At 40.6% G+C, this 21,753-nt stretch overlaps 1 protein-coding gene across 1 annotated transcript; it reads left to right on the forward strand.

Annotated features, from left to right (window-relative positions):
• Positions 1-10,580: 10,580 nt before the first annotated feature.
• Positions 10,581-11,792, forward strand: LOC121401474 (zinc finger CCHC domain-containing protein 3-like). The gene has a single exon (XM_041586206.1). The coding sequence runs from the start codon at positions 10,684-10,686 to the stop codon at positions 11,785-11,787; it is 1,104 nt and encodes a 367-aa protein (XP_041442140.1). The 5' UTR covers positions 10,581-10,683; the 3' UTR covers positions 11,788-11,792.
• Positions 11,793-21,753: the final 9,961 nt, after the last annotated feature.

Here is a 21,753-nt window from a genome sequence, read left to right on the forward strand (position 1 = left end):
GTGGCAGTGGTTTGAAGAACAGATGCAGATGAGAGATCAGCAGCAGGACAGACAGCTGCCCACAGCAGCTACATACAGAGCACTGCAGTAGAAGGTAGATTACTAGCCAGCAAAGCTACCTAACCTGAAATGTCCCTCAAATCCCTGCAGAGTTCTGTCCCTACAATACAGAGCAGTATCAAGTAGATTACTAGCCAGCAAACTTACTATCAACTGTCCCTCAAATCACTAACAGCTCTCTCCCTACACTAGCTCTTGCAAACACACACAGGCAGAATGAAAAAACGCTGCAGGGCTTCAGTTTATATATGGAAGGGGAGTGGTCCAGGGGGTGTGGGGGTGGTCCAGGAGGGAGAGCTTCCTGATTGGCTGCCATGTATCTGCTGGTCTGGGGTGAGAGGTCAAAAAAAAGCGCCAGGTAAGGCGAACCCGAAATGGCGAACGTCGCGCGACGTTCGCGAACATTCGGCGAGCGCGAACAGCCGATGTTCGCGCGAACAAGTTCGCCGGCGAACAGTCCGCGACATCCCTAGTAACAACTTCTCAGTAGGGACAGTCAAAAGTCAAAGTAACTTTATTGTCATCTGAGCAGTATACGAATATACAGTGAGACGAGATGATGTGGCTCCAGCTGGTACAGATCACAAAAAGGCACTTAGAATACACAATAAATATGTAAACATGAAATGTGAAATATATTGGCAGAAATTGGATATATACATGTGTAAACCTTTAGAATTGTGCAAATAAATGAACAGTTCACAAAGTTAAACAGTTCAGGTGGGTCTGGAATGTAGTGGGAGGACAGGCAGTGAGTTGAGGAGTCTGATCACTTGTGGAAAAAAGCTTTCGCCTGGTTGTTCGGGGCTTTAATACTGCGAAAGCGTCTGCCGGGTGGGAGCAGCGTGAACAGTCCGTGTGAGGGGAGTGTGGAGTCCAGTGTCACATGTCTGATTGGTTTGCAATTATGTAATGGCAACATGGCTCTTCTGTAAGTTTTTGGTCTCTCCACTTCTCTACTCTTCCAAATTACAAAAAGATTTCTTATCCAGAAAATCCCTGAGCATTCTGGATGACAGGTCCCAAACCTGTACCCCTATAACTGAACTTGCACCCATGATACTATACTTTTCATCCACCTTCTCTTTGAGGAATTTATAAGAACATCATCATCACCTTTTATTGATTAGTTATTAATGATGTACTCATGGCCATGAATTGGTAAATGGCTGATTAATATGTGTGCCTTACATATCTATAGTTCCGTTTGATGGGAGGAATTAAGAAGGTTTTTAGTTAATGTAGCACTTAAGTATATAGTGAGATTTTATATGTAGGTTTATGGATAAATATCTCTACCTATGAGAATAAGGGCATCTATTTTGGTTGGTTGATCAGTTACCAGTTTTAGGTATGGGTTTATCTTTATAGCCCTGAGATGAATAATTAATATACTCATCTTGAGGGGGCTCTTTCCTTTTTTACATTCACCAAGTTTAATGCAATTTCCTTATATTTATTATTCTCTCTCCTATCATGTGGTTACCCATGGGGCAACTGGGAAGGGCCCTTAATTATTGTATTTCTGCAACAGAAGCAATGTGAGAACAGTTCCCATAGTTCCCTGCTCTAAGATGAAGTATTGGGACTAGGTGTTGGGGTCCCCCAAACAAGTGTGTACACAGTGTGACACTGAATGAAGAGCTAAACACTGAATCTACTGCAGGAACATGCCCTGTTAACAGGTATCAGTAGGTATTTTGGTAAAGTGACAGACAAAATGTGTAAAAAGGTTTGGTTTTCCATTAAGTTCTCCATAGTGGGAGTTGTTAGCTCCAGGGAGAATGTGTTACTGCAGCAAAGCAAGGCTGTTTATGAACCAGGCACTATTCGTAGAAACAGTAGTCCTCACTCGATTGTCTGGTGCACAATCCTCTAGGGAGACGGCACTCCCCCAATTTCCAATGAAACAAAGTGAAAGGAGGAATCGGCACACAGGAACATATGCAATATGGGGTAAACCCCTATGTGTTTATTGCGTCAAATGATGCACAACGTTTCGGGGGCACGCCCCTTCATCAGGTGATGTTGCAGACAATCTATACAACCCTTAAATAGCCTGCTTGGCCCTCACACCGTGTAGAAAAAATACAAAAGTATCAAAAAGTAGAAAATTACACAAAAGTCCAAAATTTGTCTAAAATTGTTCAAAAAAAGTCCAATAAGGTGAACCCAAAATGGTAATTTACATTAGGAAATTTAACAATAGTATAAAATATTACGGATTTTAACAGGGTACAAATTATAGGCTATTACCTACTGCAGAAAATTCAATTCAGTTGTTATCTGCAAAGTAGAGAGATACATAGTTACATATCAGGACTACCATAAACAATGTATCATATTTGTTCACAGCTTAGGTACATGGCAACAAGTTACTGTATTATAAATAGCAAGTTAAATTGAAGTCTTCATTTAGTCCCCTTGGCACTTGCGTTTGAAGTTGCCAAATCCAGTAACTTTCACGCTGTAACAATTTTTGTTTTACATTCTGCCCACTCTTAACTTCCACTCTCTCTAAAATCTGCCAACGTAATTGCGATGTCTTATGTTTATTTTCATAAAAATGTTTGGCTAATGTAGTTTCAGATTTTTTAGATTTACTGGATGAATTTTTATCCTCATCTGCTGGCTGGAAGTTCCGAATCATGGATTTATGTTCGTTCAAGCGTGTTTTGATCTGTCTGCTTGTTTGGCCTATGTAGGCTAATCCGCATGGACATTTAATGCAATAAATGACATTAAAAGAGTTACAAGTATGAAAACCTTTTGTGTGATGTTTTGTTCCTTTACAGGGGTGAGTGACAGTATCACCTTTAGTAATGCCATTACAATGCCCACAGTTATGGCAAGGGTAAGTACCTGGGGTTACTTTAGCCTAGAGGGGTTTCTTGTGGGTATTTCTGATCATATCCCCTATATTTCTACCCCTTCTATAAGAAAAAATAGATGGGACAGAAAATAGTTTCCCCAATTTAGGGTCATTTTCAGTATCATCCAGTTTTTTAGTATAAAGCTAACATCTACAGGGACTACTTTGAGCAAACTTTCATTTTTAACAACACAGATTTTTCTAAACATATACAGTCGTATATGAGATTTGTCGATGACACGGTTTTTATTTGGACGGGCACTATGATTGCATTACAGGGTTTCCTTTATTATCTGAATAATGTGCACCCATCTATTAAGTTCACTTTAGAGTGTCATTCAAACAATATCCATGTTTTTGGATGTGAATATACAATATGAGAACATGGGTTTCACCCCTTCACTCTACACCAAACCCACAGATCGAAATAATTTATTAAAGCCGAATAGTTTTCACCCACCCAGTCTATTTAAAGGACTACCTAGAAGTCAACTGCTCCGAGTCAGGAGAATCACTTCCACTGATGAGCGATACTCCCAGGAATCTGTTAAAATGATTGAAAAATTTCACACCAAAGGATATAATTATGACGATTTACATAAAACTAAAAATGAAGTTGGAAAAATTCCCAGGGACAAATTACTAACAAAAAATTCAAATCTCAAAGAAAAATCTGAAAGAGTACCATTTGTGTCTACCTATGACACTAATTCTACAGCTATTAAAAAAATTATACTAAAAAACTGGATGATACTGAAAAATGACCCTAAATTGGGGAAACTATTTTCTGTCCCACCTATTTTTTCTTATAGAAGGGGTAGAAATATAGGGGATATGATCAGAAATACCCACAAGAAACCCCTCTAGGCTAAAGTAACCCCAGGTACTTACCCTTGCCATAACTGTGGGCATTGTAATGGCATTACTAAAGGTGATACTGTCACTCACCCCTGTAAAGGAACAAAACATCACACAAAAGGTTTTCATACTTGTAACTCTTTTAATGTCATTTATTGCATTAAATGTCCATGCGGATTAGCCTACATAGGCCAAACAAGCAGACAGATCAAAACACGCTTGAACGAACATAAATCCATGATTCGGAACTTCCAGCCAGCAGATGAGGATAAAAATTCATCCAGTAAATCTAAAAAATCTGAAACTACATTAGCCAAACATTTTTATGAAAATAAACATAAGACATCGCAATTACGTTGGCAAATTTTAGAGAGAGTGGAAGTTAAGAGTGGGCAGAATATAAAACAAAAATTGTTACAGCGTGAAAGTTACTGGATTTGGCAACTTCAAACACAAGTGCCAAGGGGACTAAATGAAGACTTCAATTTAACTTGCTATTTATAATACAGTAACTTGTTGCCATGTACCTAAGCTGTGAACAAATATGATACATTGTTTATGGTAGTCCTGATATGTAACTATGTATCTCTCTACTTTCCACATAACAACTGAATTGAATTTTCTGCAGTAGGTAAAAGGTATAGATTCCCCCTTGCCATACAAAGAATAGGAAGACCCACAGCCTTCTATGACAAGAGCTGTCAGTCCCATATCCCTTTGCCTAGGCTCTATGGCAAATTAGCCATTGCCTAAGCACTCCCATGATAAAATCTAACATTACAACACATAACCATGTGTTGACCTGTGCCTAGTAAGCCTCAACTTCCCTATCCCGTAATACCATAGGGAGAGAAAAAACGGCAAAGTCTTCTTCATTTCCATATCGGTCAAAGTTGACCAATCACAAGAGGACTTTCCAATCCATGTTAAAGACTGCCTGTCAACAACATAGCCTTTTGCCTACTATAGATTCCTCCTTGCCATACAAAGAATAGGAAGACCCACAGTCTTCTATGACAAGAGCTGTCAGTCGCATATCCCTTTGCCTAGGCTCTATGGCAAACTAGCCATTGCCTAAGCACTCCCATGATAAAATCTAACATTCCAACACATACCCATGTGTTGATCTGTGCCTAGTAAGCCTCAACTTCCCTATCCCGTACAACCAAGAATAGGAAGACCCACAGCCTTCTATGACAAGAGCTGTCAGTCCCATATCCCTTTGCCTAGGCTCTATGGCAAATTAGCCATTGCCTAAGCACTCCCATGATAAAATCTAACATTCCAACACATAGCCATGTGTTGACCTGTGCCTAGTAAGCCTCAACTTCCCTATCCCGTAATACCATAGGGAGAGAAAAAACGGCAAAGTCTTCTTCATTTCCATATCGGTCAAAGTTAACCAATAACAAAAGGACTTTCCAATCCATGTTAAAGACTGCCTGTCAACAACATAGCCCTTTGCCTAGACTCTATGACAATTTGACATTGGCGCTATCCCGTAATACCATAGGGAGAGAAAAAACGTCAAAGTCTTCTTCATTTCCATATCGGTCAAAGTTGACCAATCACAAGAGGACTTTCCAATCCATGTTAAAGACTGCCTGTCAACAACATAGCCTTTTGCCTACTATAGATTCCTCCTTGCCATACAAAGAATAGGAAGACCCACAGTCTTCTATGACAAGCGCTGTCAGTCGTATATCCCTTTGCCTAGGCTCAATGGCAAATTAGCCATTGCCTAAGCACTCCCATGATAAAATCTAACATTCCAACACATGGACATGTGTTGACCTGTGCCTAGTAAGCCTCAACTTCCCTATCCCGTACAACCAAGAATAGGAAGACCCACAGCCTTCTATGACAAGAGCTGTCAGTCCCATATCCCTTTGCCTAGGCTCTATGGCAAATTAGCCATTGCCTAAGAACTCCCATGATAAAATCTAACATTCCAACACATAGCCATGTGTTGACCTGTGCCTAGTAAGCCTCAACTTCCCTATCCCGTACAACCATAGGGAGAGAAAAAACGGCAAAGTCTTCTTCATTTCCATATCGGTCAAAGTTGACCAATCACAAGAGGACTTTCCAATCCAGGTCCAGGACTGCCTAACAACATAGCCCTTTGCCTAGACTCTATGACAATTTGACATTTCCGCTATCCCGTAATACCATAGGGAGAGAAAAAACGGCAAAGTCTTCTTCATTTCCATATCGGTCAAAGTTGACCAATCACAAGAGGACTTTCCAATCCATGTTAAAGATTGCCTGTCAAACAACATAGCCTTTTGCCTACTATAGATTCCTCCTTGCCATACAAAGAATAGGAAGACCCACAGCCTTCTATGACAAGAGCTGTCAGTCCCATATCCCTTTGCCTAGGCTCTATGGCAAATTAGCCATTGCCTAAGCACTCCCATGATAAAATCTAACTTTTTTCTTTTTTTTTTTTTTATTTATTAAAAATTATACAAAATTAAAAATACATTTCACACAAAATTTTCATAGTCTTTGAACAAAACATGGAAAAAGCACAAGGACATTAAGAAAAAATCCATGATTTCCTTTTTTTTGTTTTCCAAATTCCTTCAGCATCATAACCAAGTTTCCTCTTGTCACTTATTACATAAAGCAAAAGTCTTGCCCAAATAAAACCTATACAATCATTCACATTAATTTCACATTGTTTAAATACATATAGATTTCTAGAATCCCACAAAGTTTCTTTCACACAATTCACTAAGAACCATAACACTGTAGCTTTATCATGATTCACTCCATACAAACCAAACATAACCATTTCATACGTCAGACATTCAACATCTGTTAAACCTTTTATCAAATTTTTCAAACGACTCCACACTTCTTTTGCGTATCCGCACTCCCAAAATATGTGTGGTATATGCTCTGTTCCTCCACAGGTCTCTCTGGGACATTGTTCGTTATTTATAAGGTTCCTCCTTCTTTGAAACACTCTAGTTGAAAGACATGATTTTACACACATCCACGCCAAATCTTTCTGTCTATTTGTCAATTCTTTTTTACAAACGTTTTTCCATACAGTTTTGCTTTGATCAAAAGTCAATCCATCCACTCCTTCCATCTCTTCTTTAGCATCCAGTAAACTCAAAACCCTTTTTCTTTCACACCAAGATTCTGCACTTACACTTTCCAAACCATTCAGTCTTATACATCTTCCCACTCTCACATAAAACCAAGGTGCTTCAAAACATACGGGCTTCCTCAGATCAACAGTACATAAACCATATCTTCTCAAAACACTCCCCCCAACATATCTCACCATATATCCAGCCAAACTTTCTTTCTTACACAAGTTCACACACACACTTACACATAAAGTTCCACATTAACCATCCCTTTTCCTCCATTCAATTTCTTCTTCATCACTTTCTCTCTTTTTAATCTTTCCATTTTGGAATTCCACAGGAAACAAAAAATGGACCGAATAATTCTACGTAAAACTTTATCTGTAGGTGGAAAGACCATATTAATATATAACAAAATAGGCATAATAACTGCTTTTATAATCAAAATTTTCCCTTCCAGAGTTAAAGACCTTAGAGTCCAAAAATTAAATTTTTGTTTAATTCGCTCATCTACCCTCTGCCAACTTTCATATCCTCTCATATCTAAATCAAAAACGACTCCAAGTACTTTATCCCACCTCTACATACCTTCCAACCACTCAAATCAATTTCTGCCCATGCTCCAAAACTTTTACATACACTTTTATCCAGATTTACTTTAAAACCGCTTACCATACAGAAACATTCTATTAACAACCTTGTTCTTCTCAAAGCAGCCTGCGACTTACACACCAAAGTTACGTCATCCATGTACTCAATCACACGCAAATCTCTTCCACCACTTCCTGGCACTTCAATCCCACGCACAACTTTATCCCTCATAATCACACGCAACAAGGGTTCAATTGTACAAATAAACAACATTGGGGACAAAGGGCAACCCTGTCTTACAACACTCAAAAAAACTTGAACCATACTTACCAAATCTCTATACAAACATTTAATCCATGCCAAAAACCTCTCAGGCAACCCCATTCTTTCCAAAACTTTAAACATAAAATCATGCACAACCCTATCAAATGCCATACAAAATCCACAGTCACAATTGCCACAGCTTGATTCCTTTCCCTCGCATACCATACCGTATCTCTCAAACAACACAAACATTCTCCAAGCTGTCTCCCTGGCACTCCACATACCTGTTCCTCACCTATCATCTTACCAATCACTCCTCTTAGTCTATTTGTTATCACCCTAGCAATAATCTTATAATCAGTATTTAATAACGTGATAGGTCTCCAATTCTTTCAATTCTTTTTATCACCCTTTTTATGCAATAACACTATCAAACCTTCTCTCATACTTTCAGATAACCTTCCATCCTCTAGTACCGTCTTACATATTTCAAACACATACCTACTAATCATATCCCAAAATTCACAATAATACTCAACAGGCAAACCATCCTTCCCCGGCACCTTCTTTTTTTTCATACTTTTCATACATTCCTCAATTTCTTCTTTTCCCAAATCCTCACACAAATTTTCCTTATCTTCAATAGATAAAGCATCTTCAATCACTGACAAACACTCATTCTCCAAACTTTTATCTTGTTTTTTTCCGGTATATAAATCTTGATAAAAATCTCTTACTGTTTTTAATACTTCAGTATTCCCATGTACTTCATCACCACTATCACTCAGCAAACATGTCATACCCACCCTTTTTCCATAAACCTTTTTAAAGAAAAAATCTGTACACTTTTCATCCAAATCTTTCACCACCATTCTAGCTTGCACAATTATTTTCTTTCCCTTAGCATCAAAATATTTTTTAACACGTTCTTTGGCCTCTTGAATCTCATATTTTACATCCTCACCTAAAGCACGTAATTCTTCCAAATACCGTAACCTTTTTTGCCACTTCTCAAAATCTTCTCTCTCACACCTCACTCTTTCACCCCCTTTTTTTACAAAGAAACGTTTTGTTTCTCTTTTTACCCACTCCCACCATTCACACACATTATAAAAATCCCCACGCCTTTTTTCCCATTTCCCAAACCACACTTTATATTCATTCTTTATATTTTCATCCTCCAGCAAAGAAATATTTAACTTCCATACGCCCCTTCCAAATTCTTTCTCCCCATCTATATGTATACATACTTTCACACATCCATGATCTGTGAAGGACATTTTCTCCACTTCAAAACTTAAAATCTCTATTGACCTTGAAAAAAAACAAAAATCAATTCTTGACAAAACGTCACCATTTTCAGAAAAAAAGGTAAATTTGTTAGATTCGTTTCCTGCAATTTTATATGCATCTTTTAACCCAAAAAGACCCACCATTTCTGATAAGATTTTACTGGACTTATCCATCCCCCCACCATCTCCCCCCAAGAATTTCCTATCACCATCACGTAACACACAATTTAAGTCCCCAACCAAAATAAGGTTCTCTTGTCCTCCTAAAAAAAATCTTAAACGTTCAAATACAACAATTCTTTCTTTTCTCTTGGCAGGTGCATAAACATTAATTAGCTTAAACAAAAAATCCCCATACTCAAAGTAAACCAGCAATGCCCTGCCTTGGACAATATGAATTATTTTTTTAATAACAAAGTTATTATTTCTAAACAAAATCCCCACACCCCCATTTCTTTCCTTACATGTTGACCATACGCAAGGACCTAGATCCTACTTAGCACAGACAGGTTCTTCAGAAATAGCACATTCCTGTAAACAAATTATACTTAAATTGGTTAAAGCCAAAAAATAAAAAATAGCAGCCCTTCTGTTTGCAGATCTAATGCTTCTTACATTAATTGAGCCTATTTTCAAAGACATTTAGATTGAAAAAAAAGGGGGGGGAAGCATTTCATATAAACAACATTCATTTTTTCTTTTGCACACCCATGGCTTTTGTTTTAGGCCCAACACCAAAAAAAAAGTTTTTTTGTAGCAGATTCAACACCTCTCATATCTCCATCCCTCTGCCCTTCCTCTTTCCTGGATTTTTTTGAGGAATCTCCTTCGGACTTTTGAAAAACCAAAGTCTTTGTTAGTTCTGCCACTTTGCCTTTGTCCAGGTACGAAGATACAGGAGCAGAAGAATCAGAGTCAATAGTAGCTGACGACTCATCCTCCACACCATCTTCAGAGTCCGACACGCTTCCAATAAGGCTACTCCCAGCAGTAGAATCAGGGCCTTTTCTCTTAAGGGAGGACTTGTCCACTTCCATTTCCACTAAGCCCGGATCTATACCCATTGGGCCAAGAACCACATCCTCAGGCAGAATATCCCCTTCACCTTCTCCACATAACATGTCAGGGACTGGATCCGCCACCTCCACTACCTCCTCCACCTGATCCTGTAGCTGTTCCTCCTCTGCTGCTGGAATCACTTCTACAGGACCCAAAACAGGTTGTTCAACATTCCCACGAAGGGCATCAGCATATGTCCTGGTTATGGGACACTGTCTCGCAAGATGGTCACATGAGCCACAAAAGTGACACTTCCTTGCAGCAAGACAATCCAAAGTCTTATGACCAGGCTTAAAACAATTGCGACATACCTGGCCCACTTCACATTCCTCTTTTGTATGACCGAAACTAAAACAGTAACGGCAAAAAGGATCGCTTCTCGGCCTTTTGGCTAAGATCAAGTGTAGTACCTTCGGGGAACAACTAGTGTCTTGGCCATTGGGTGCCTGGAGGGGATTGGTCCTTGTAAGGGCTGATTACTCTGGGCAACGGAAGGCGGTCACCTACTCCGGTAATACCCGAAGCCAAAGGGGAAACCGGGAGTGTAAGAGTTGACACGAGCTGTTTAGAGCATGACATAATGGATTCGTTTGAAGAAGGAGTCCCAGCTTTTGCCAGAGTAAGGAACTCTGTTCGTGTGGTAACAGAGCCGTCGGTCGGAGAAGAAAGGATGCGCTACATCGTGGACGCCATCCTGAAGGACCTCGGCCACGTCAGGAGAGAGGAGATCCTGGCCATTCAGGATTACCCCAGGAGGGGTGTCTATGATGTCACCTTCGTTGGGGAAGGAGTGTTCACCAGTTTCTGGAGAATCCTCTCGGAGAACCAGAAGGACGCTCGATTAGTGGGATACAGGATCTTTCCACACTTCGAACAAGAAGAGGTGGTATTGATCATCAAGTCCTATTCGCCCAATGTAAAGCTGAAAGAAGTGGAACTTGTATTGGGTAAGTTTTGTGAAAAACTTATCTTTGTTGGCAGGATTCTGAATGGGCTTGGAATTTGGACTTCAAAGTTCAGATTTAAAGCCAAGTTCAAGAAAGATGTGAAGCCGCCTGCAAGATTTCAACTAGGAACCTGGAGTCTGGACATTTTTTTCAGTGGCATGCCAGCCTTCTGTAAAAGATGTCGGATGTATGGCCATAAAGAGGATGAGTGCACAGTATGTCGGAATTGTGGGGAATCTTCCCATGATTCAAAGAACTGCAGACAACCAAAGAAGTGCAACCTGTGTTTTGAAATTGATCATATGTATGCCAACTGTCCAAAAAGAAGTGAAAAGCCTGAGAGGAACACAGAGGGAAGAAAGGAAGATGACCCCAGTGAATCTCAGGTAAAAGAAATTCCAGTAGAACCAATTGTTAAACCGAGAGTTAAAGAGGATAAGTTGCTTGACAAAGAGGAAAAAGTCAAAGTAAAGAGAAAGAAAAAACAAGAAGAGTCGATACCTGAACAGGAACATCCGGTGAGTTCAGCAGGAAAACTGGTAAAACCAAGAGGACGTACAAGAGGGGAGAACTTGCATCGTTATTGGAGTGATAGAACTGTCACAGAACTTAATGCTTATATCCAACGCATTACTGATAAAGAAGAAATTGCAGCAGTGACAAAAATTATTCAGGAAGGTGGAGGTAACGAGGTGATAAGAGGAAAAGTGTTAGAGTACTTTAAGACTTTAAAGTGAGTAATATGTGTTAACAAATACGTTGTAATAAAATTGTTATACTTTTAATTCCGGTTTTTTATAATGATGGTGTAAAGTTATGGTGGGTTTATCCTACAAGTAACTTTATTACTGATGAAAACCGTAACAGTAACGGCAAAAGGTAGGTTGTCCTGGATAAAAGAGGAACCCTCGATTATTTCCAATAGAGAAAGATTGAGGGGGGTGGCAAATTCCACCCAGAAGCGTCTGTCACCATTGAAAGTCCCAAACACATTTTCTTTCTTTTCAGCAGGGGAAACATGGCTGCAATATCGGTGTAAAAAGGCTTGAATTTCATCATCTCGGACAAAAGGGTTAAACATATGAACAGTTAAGGGGACCCTTTGTCTTGATTTGCTGACAACAAAGGTGATCCCCTCCAAGTCTGGATGGTTTCTTTGCTCCATACTCCTCTGGTAACAAGTCTCCAACAATTCCATAGTATCAAAGGATACGTCGAAAAAACCCTGCTGTGGGAAAGCCTGGACACAGAAAATCAAAGCATGCTCCATATTCAAAATTCCTTCCACCACCGTCTTCTGGACATGTCTCAAACCCCAAGTCGATTTTTTCTCCACGGGAACATACAGCCTCACTGTATTCTTTGCATCTGGCGCCAGCTTCGTAGCCATCTTGCTGGCATGAGGAATCGCCTTCTCTCGAAAGATGAATGCCCAACACCCAATAGCAGCATGCCCCACAACCCACAATGGGAAGAGAGAAAAGCCGAATGCTGGGGTATCTTCGGTATTTGGAGGGACTGCCTATACCCAATAGCAGCAGAAGACCAACCAATCAGGAAGAACCTTCAGGCCGAGTAGTAGGGGGCCGCACCAATGCCTTCAAAAGGCTGAGAAGATTGCCTGTCAAACAACATAGCCTTTTGCCTACTATAGATTCCTCCTTGCCATACAAAGAATAGGAAGACCCACAGCCTTCTATGACAAGAGCTGTCAGTCGCATATCCCTTTGCCTAGGCTCTATGGCAAATTAGCCATTGTCTAAGCACTCCCATGATAAAATCTAACATTCCAACACATAGCCATGTGTTGACCTGTGCCTAGTAAGCCTCAACTTCCCTATCCCGTATAACCATAGGGAGAGAAAAAACGGCAAAGTCTTCTTCATTTCCATATCGGTCAAAGTTGACCAATCACAAGAGGACTTTCCAATCCATGTTAAAGACTGCCTGTCAACAACATAGCCCTTTGCCTAGGCTCTATGACAATTTGACATTGCCGCTATCCCGTAATACCATAGGGAGAGAAAAAACGGCAAAGTCTTCTTCATTTCCATATCGGTCAAAGTTGGCCAATCACAAGAGGACTTTCCAATCCATGTTAAAGACTGCCTGTCAAACAACATAGCCTTTCACCTACTATAGATTCCTCCTTGCCATACAAAGAATAAGAAGACCCACAGCCTTCTATGACAAGAGCTATCAGTCCCATATCCCTTTGCCTAGGATCTATGGCAAATTAGCCATTGCCTAAGCACTCCCATGATAAAATCTAACATTCCAACACATTACCATGTGTTGACTTGTGCCTAGTAAGCCTCAACTTCTCTATCCCGTAATACCATAGGGAGAGAAAAAAACGACAAAGTCTTCTTCATTTCCATATCGGTCAAAGTTGGCCAATCAAAAGAGGACTTTCCAATCCATGTTAAAGACTGCCTGTCAACAACATAGCCCTTTACCTAGGCTCTATGACAATTTGACATTGCCGCTATCCCGTAATACCATAGGGAGAGAAAAAACGGCAAAGTCCTCTGCATTTCCATATCGGTCAAAGTTGAACAATCACAAGAGGACTTTCCAATCCATGTTAAAGACTGCCTTGTCAAACAACATAGCCTTTTGCCTACTATAGATTTCTCCTTGCCATACAAAGAATAGGAAGACCCACAGCCTTCTATGACAAGAGCTGTCAGTCCCATATCCCTTTGCCTATGCTCTATGGCAAATTAGCCATTGCCTAAGCACTCCCATGATAAAATCTAACATTCCAACACATCGCCATGTTTTGTCCTGTGCCTAGTAAGCCTCAACTTCCCTATCCCATACAACCATAGGGAGAGAAAAAACGGCAAAGTCTTCTTCATTTCCATATCGGTCAAAGTTGGCTAATCACAAGAGGACTTTCCAATCCATGTTAAAGACTGCCTGTCAACAACATAGCCCTTTGCCTAGACTCTATGACAATTTGACATTGGCGCTATCCCGTAATACCATAGGGAGAGAAAAAACGTCAAAGTCTTCTTCATTTCCATATCGGTCAAAGTTGACCAATCACAAGAGGACTTTCCAATCCATGTTAAAGACTGCCTGTCAAACAACATAGCCTTTTGCCTACTATAGATTCCTCCTTGCCATACAAAGAATAGGAAGACCCACAGCCTTCTATGACAAGAGCTGTCAGTCCCATATCGCTTTGCCTAGGCTCTATGGCAAATTACCATTGCCTAAGCACTCCCATGATAAAATCTAACATTCCAACACATAGCCATGTGTTGACCTGTGCCTAGTAAGCCTCAACTTCCCTATCCCGTAATACCATAGGGAGAAAAAAAACGGCAAAGTCTTCTTCCTTTCCATATCGGTCAAAGTTGACCAATCACAAGAGGACTTTCCAATCCAGGTCAAGGACTGCCTGTCAACAACATAACCCTTTGCCTAGACTCTATGACAATTTGACATTGCCGCTATCCCGTAATACCATAGGGAGAGAAAAAACGGCAAAGTCTTCTTCATTTCCATATCGGTCAAAGTTGACCAATCACAAGAGGACTTTCCAATCCATGTTAAAGACTGCCTGTCAACAACATAGCCCTTTGCCTAGACTCTATGACAATTTGACATTGCCGCTATCCCGTAATACCATAGGGAGAGAAAAAAATGGCAAAGTCTTCTTCATTTCCATATCGGTCAAAGTTGACCAATCACAAGAGGACTTTCCAATTCATGTTAAAGACTGCCTGTCAAACAACATAGCCTTTTGCCTACTATAGATTCCTCCCTGCCATAAAAAGAATAGGAAGACCCACAGCCTTCTATGACAAGAGCTGTCAGTCCCATATCCCTTTGCCTAGGCTCTATGGCAAATTACCATTGCCTAAGCACTCCCATGATAAAATCTAACATTCCAACACATAGCCATGTGTTGACCTGTGCCTAGTAAGCCTCAACTTCCCTATCCCCTAATACCATAGGGAGAGAAAAAACGGCAAAGTCTTCTTCATTTCCATATCGGTCAAAGTTGACCAATCACAAGAGGACTTTCCAATCCAGGTCAAGGACTGCCTGTCAACATCATAACCCTTTGCCTAGACTCTATGACAATTTGACATTGCCGCTATCCCGTAATACCATAGGGAGAGAAAAAACGGCAAATTCTTCTTCATTTCCATATCGGTCAAAGTTGGCCAATCACAAGAGGACTTTCCAATCCATGTTAAAGACTGCCTGTCAACAACATAGCCCTTTGCCTAGACTCTATGGCAATTTGACATTGCCGCTATCCCGTAATACCATAGGGAGAGAAAAAACGGCAAAGTCTTCTTCTTTTCCATATCGGTCAAAGTTGGCCAATCACAAGAGGACTTTCCAATCCATGTTAAAGACTGCCTGTCAAACAACATAGCCTTTTGCCTACTATAGATTCCTCCTTGCCATACAAAGAATAAGAAGACCCACAGCCTTCTATGACAAGAGCTGTCAGTCCCATATCCCTTTGCCTAGGCTCTATGGCAAATTAGCCATTGCCTAAGCACTCCCATGATAAAATTTAACATTCCAACACATTACCATGTGTTGACCTGTGCCTAGTAAGCCTCAACTTCCCTATCCCGTATAACCATAGGGAGAGAAAAAAAACGACAAAGTCTTCTTCATTTCCATATCGGTCAAAGTTGACCAATCACAAGAGGACTTTCCAATCCATGTTAAAGACTGCTTGTCAACAACATAGCCCTTTGCCTAGACTCTATGACAATTTGACATTGTCGCTATCAAGTAATACCATAGGGAGAGAAAAAACGGCAAAGTCTTCTTCATTTCCATATCGGTCAAAGTTGACCAATCACAAGAGGACTTTCCAATCCATGTTAAAGACTGCCTGTCAAACAACATAGCCTTTTGCCTACTATAGATTCCTCCTTGCCATACAAAGAATAGGAAGACCCACAGCCTTCTATGACAAGAGCTGTCAGTCCCATATCCCTTTGCCTAGTCTCTATGGCAAATTAGCCATTGCCTAAGCACTCCCATGATAAAATCTAACATTCCAACACATTGCCATGTGTTGACCTGTGCCTAGTATAATTTGTACCCTGTTAAAATCCGTAATATTTTATACTATTGTTAAATTTCCTAATGTAAATTACCATTTTTGGTTCATCTTATTGGACTTTTTTTGAACAATTTTTGACTAATTTTGGACTTTTGTGTAATTTTTTACTTTTTGTTATTTTCTACTTTTTGATACTTTTGTATTTTTTCTACACGGTGGGAGGGCCAAGCAGGCTACTTAAGGGTTGTATAGATTTTCTGCAATGTCACCTGATGAAGGGGCGTGCCCCCAAAACGTTGTGCATCATTTAACACATAAGGGTTTACCCCATATTGCATATGTTCCTGTGTGCCGATTCCTCCTTTCACTTTGTTTATGTACCAGCTCAGTAAAAGCCAGATAAATGGTCCCTGAAGTGAATGGAGGAGTGCAGAGGGGGCTTCCATTCATACTCCATTTAGGATTTTGTAGCTGCCAGCTAGATGTGAGATTACACTTCTGCTTTTAATGCCCTCCCTCTTTTTTACATCATTGGTTAATTGATGTATTTTTGTGATTGGTGGGTCTGGAGTATATAGAAACACAAATCAAAGGAGGGCATTCCAAACAGTAAAAAGTATGGTGCTGGGATACCACCAACAAGTAGCCCATCAGCTCAATATAACATAGAATAGGTTCATGCACTCTAAATAACATACAAACAAAAGTTGGTAAAAAGTAAATATCTTTTATATAGATATTTGTTCTCTGAACCAAATATTAGCGTATGTACAAAAGGCTTTTGTCTCTGGTTGCTAGGATACTCTAGATGCCAATACTCAGCATGTGGTCGCTAGGGAAATTATGCCCATAGTGAGCCAAGTCGTGATGCTGGATCATGTATCCAGGGGAGGGACGTTGGTGGATGTGTCGTCATGAATACGGAACTTTAGGGAGCGCGTGAACACACAGATTCCTGTTCCTGATTGAATGGTGTATTTATACCTGGAATGGATGGGCCATACATCAGAATCCCCCTTGACAAAGGCTGGTGTGTCTGAACGTTGGGGTATTCTCATCCTTTGGCAAAGTGTATCTGCTCCTTGTGGTTTGTCTTCATTTTTTTGCCTTGAACTTACAAAATTGGTGGTATGTATATACTTGTTAGCATCATTGTGTATACATTGCCTTCTATAAGATATTGATCTATCTGACTGTACATTTTATATCTATATAAAAGATAAATACTTTATACCACCTTTTGTTTGTATGTTATTTAGAGTGTGAAAACCAATTCTATGTTATATTGGGTCTGGAGTATATACCTGGCATACCAGTCTGCTTTTTGTTTAAAGGAGAATTCAACCTGGTCTGGAGGAGACTGATCCCGGGAGACCTCTGTGTGCTGGAGGAGGGTGAGTGGCCCTGAAGAGCTCCATGTGCTGGAGGGAGGAATGTGTGCGAGTGGCTGGGAAGGAGACTGTGTTCCCAGGCTGAGCTGCACTAATTGTGAGGACCAAGTGACTGGATAGTAGAACAGAAACTCCCCCTTAAGAGACTGAGGGGCAAATTCACTAAGCACCGAACGCTAGCGTTAATTCGCTAGTGTTTGGCATTTTCGTTACTGCGCAAATTCACTAACGAACGCTGGCGTAGTTTCGCTAGTGTTACTTCGCAACCTTACGCCAGGCGAATTTTCGCTAGTGATGTAACTACGCAAATTCACTAACTTGCGCAGTGTACTGAACGCTACCTTTTACGCTAGACTTCCTTCGCCACCTCAGACCAGGCGAAGCGCAATAGAGTAGATAGGGATTGTTTCAAAAAAAGTCAAAATTTTTTCTAAGTCCCAAAAAACGCTGGCGTGTTTTCTACATTATGGGTGATAGGCTGAAAAAGATCGAAATTTTTTTTGGGGCTCCCCTCCTTCCCCCCTACATTTCCTGACTCATGGCAACTTACCTATACAGTGGGCACATGTGTAGGGCAAAATAAAAATTTTATTTGATGATTTGAAGGTTTTCTAGCCATTTGTAGTGCTAATACGTATTCCTCCATTGAGATTTGAATTTTGCGCCGTATGCAAATTAGCCTTTGCTAGCGCAACTTCGCTTTACATAGCGAGTCAACGCTAGCGCAACTTCTCAACCTTACGCTACCCCTGGGCGCAACTTCGCATTTTAGTGAATTTGCGGAGCGATGGCGAAACTACGCCTGGCCAAGTGGGGCGAAGTTGCGCCTGCCGCAACTTCGCATCTTAGTGAATTTGCCATTGAGTGTTAAGTGAAAGTCTAACAGAGGACTCTGGGACTTTGTACTTCTAAGCCTGTAACTTCCTGAATATATTGTGTACACCAATGTGGGTGTGAAAGTGGGACTGTTAATCCCGTGTTTGTTTGGTTTTGTTCATAATAAAAGACAGCCAAACTGCTTAAACAAAGTGGTGTTTAGACTCCATTTGTGTGATTATACTGTGCCATGGCTATTTGATCAATGGCCCAATATAAAGGTGCAAAGTTGGCTCAGATATAGTGACACATAGCAACAAGATGTCTACAATTAAACAGGTAAACAGAATATGCTGATATTGCTATGGGTTATTCAATTTGCAAACATTAAAGAGTTTATTACATTCCCACCCCCATCACTTAGTCTCCTTGCCCTGAGCTCAACCCCTTACAGTGAAACATATCTTTTTCTGAGGTTCAGGCTGCTGGTTAGAGAAGATTCCAGAAGGAGGCAGCCTTGGACTCAATTCTTTTGTAGGTTTTGTGTAGCACTTTCTGATCCTCTCCTCCACTTCTTAAGCTGACAACAGACACAAAGATCCGATCGTACGAATCATCGAATGATCAGACTTCCCCATCTCCCGACCTGCCACTGACCATCAGATGAAATAAAGTAGTAATAGAACAGATCAGCCGATGTTCTGCCCCTGACAGCAATCGTATGATAGTTATGTCTGACAAAAGCTGGTGACAGTCTCCCACTGAAAATCATACGATCGGTGAAACACGCAGAGATATTACCCACAGCCGACAGAAATCTTTTGACCTGTCCGATCAACCAAACGACCGATCTCTGCCAGAAGAATGTTGGGACTCTCCACACATGATCAGATCTTTGCGTCTATGGCCAGTTTACTTTGTTCTTCACCCTCAGAGCAGGAGTCCCTGCATGGAAACCAATTCCTTTTCATGGCTTCACTTTCAGGAGTGCAAAGGTGGACAAGGACCCTCTGTGCCTCCAGCTGCAGATAATGGTCTCTTTACAAACTTGGTTCTGCTGTCAGATTACCATTGGTGTGACTAGGATTTTTTATTTGGACTGCAGATTGTCAGTGACATGTAGACCCCTATGAGAGGTACCTCCACTGAGAGAAGCTCATATTCAATATTGTCCTTGTCTTCTTCCTCATTAGCATATGAAGAGCTTAAAGGAGAACAGGATGGAGGATGGAGACATGATAAACTCTATGAAGTTGGTGATCTGCCTCGGGGTAACCAACCAGAACCCTGCAATCCCTCTTACATCCAATCTTCCAAGACTTTGTTTTGAAAAGTCTGAGCTCCCAGCAGCACATGAGCCACCACCATCTGCTCCAGCCTCCTAATTGGGTGGAAAATCTTCTCCAGCTGGACCAGGTCCTCTCTGTAGCTACTCGGGTGCCTATAAAAGAGTGACCCTATCACTCCTCAAGGTAACTTATTACCTTTGTCTACTGCTTCTCAAAGGGATTCATTATAACAGTTAAATCATCTAACAGAGGTACAGTATGTAACTAACATAAGTTATGTTAGATAACATAGATCTGTTAGATGATTTCATGTTACATAACAGCAATGTGTAATAAAGATTCAACAACAGCACTGGTTCCTCAGCTGTGTAGACAGACAACAGTTCATAATCTCCACCTTTCCCCTGCTTTCATCAACAAATTGTCCTCCCTCTGATATTAAGGGCAAATCCGTCTTGTTTGGTTATAAATAATTTGAGATTTATTTTGTTTTTCAGAACAGTTCCCACTTTTAATTTCTATTTAACTAGTCTAAAAACCTTTTTTCCTTGACTTCTTTGAACTGAATAAAAGTGCCATTTGTTTTTACAACCTTATCACTAACCTTTCTATCCAACCATAAAGGTTTCGCTTTGTGACATTTTTCCTTGTTTATAAGGGGAATATGCTGAAAATGTAGATTAAGTAAGCAGCATTTTAAAGACATTTCATTTTCCCAGTTAAAGTAGAGAAACATGTTAGTAAATAAGCAGATTCCCCCTGTTTGGAGAGAAACATTTTGCAGCATCCCTTATCTGAGCTTGTGGAACCTAGACAGGTCAGTCTAGTAAGTGGTAGACTATCCTTTTTAATAGGTCATAATAGGATTACCACACAGGTTAGTCTATTTATCTGAGCAGCCTAAGGCTCCACCGGAAGTATTAGTTTGACTAAGTAGGGAAACAAGTGTACAGACCTTGGATGTTGCTGCCAGTGGCCTCAAATGAAGGGCTTATTTTTGAATTCCCAGCTTGAGGCAAGTTGTGGTGCATAAAAATTAGATGTACAGATTCTCTTGTAGCTGCCATTCCACATAGGGACTACCAATAGCCAATCACAGCCCTTATTTTTCTCCCAGGAACATTTTTCATGCTTGTGTTGCTCCCCAACTCTTTTTACATCTGAATGTGGCTCACAGGTAAAAATAAGTTTGGAGACCCCCGCCCTAGAAGAATGTCTGAGTAAGGGAAGTGAAACTGTGATGTTGACCTTCATGGTAATGGAATACGTTAGAGACTCAATGGCATATTACATCTGGGTCTACACTCACCTTTATAGGATATGCTCTGTTTCTTTCTCTGCTATTCAGGTGGCAGGTCTGGATGACTCTGGATCTGCTGCTGGTCTCCCTTTAAATTTATACTTACATCTTGATCCACTAAGCTTGACAAAGGGGCAGAGCCTCAAAATCTTTTCTCTGTACACAAACTCATTGCCCATTGTTAGGTTCTACTTGCTAGTATCCTGGGTGTTTTATATCGTGTTTAACTCCTGGTTTTGACCCCTGCCTGTCTGATTATTCTGAACTCTTTTAATCCTGACTCCTGCCTGCCTGACTATTCTACCGGTATTGACCCTTACCTGTCTGACCTCGCTTGAACTCTGCCTGCATCGACCCTTGCTTGCCTGACTATGCTTTGTCTATTTTAAGAACTGTGCCTTCAGTCCAAAACCCTTTATAATGGTTGTGCCCTTTTGCTCATCCAGAACTCCAGTGCCCCTTTGCTTGGCTCCTCTCTTATTAAGACCTGGCATCATCCAATTAGCTGAGGGCTCCTCCCAAAGTGAAAAGCGCTGTTAAAGGCAGAAGCAAGAGAACATTGGTTCTGGATTTAGGGTGCTGATCATGACACTAAGCCTTCCCAAACCTGTTTGCCTAAAAAAATGTAAAAACAATTCTCTGTTTCACCAATGTGTCTATTTGAGCTTGTCTGGGGGAAGGGGCAGAGGGTGCAGCAAACTAGTGTCTTTAGAAAAAAAAATCCCTATCTAGTGACTCCAGTGATGTCATTATGAGATTTTGCACTAAAAATCCTGTGAGATTTCAGATGGGAAAGTTTAAGGGCTGATCTGAGTGCCAAGCCCAGTTAGGGAGTAGGTGTCATTGAGCATTACTGG

This window comes from Xenopus laevis, chromosome 1L, assembly GCF_017654675.1.
Source record: "Xenopus laevis strain J_2021 chromosome 1L, Xenopus_laevis_v10.1, whole genome shotgun sequence".
In the NCBI taxonomy this organism is placed as follows: domain Eukaryota; kingdom Metazoa; phylum Chordata; class Amphibia; order Anura; family Pipidae; genus Xenopus; species Xenopus laevis.

Bases quoted from the DNA above. Each gene is read 5' to 3' on its own strand.
- LOC121401474 (XM_041586206.1), top strand. From the start codon at position 10,684: ATGGATTCGTTTGAAGAAGGAGTCCCAGCTTTTGCCAGAGTAAGGAAC.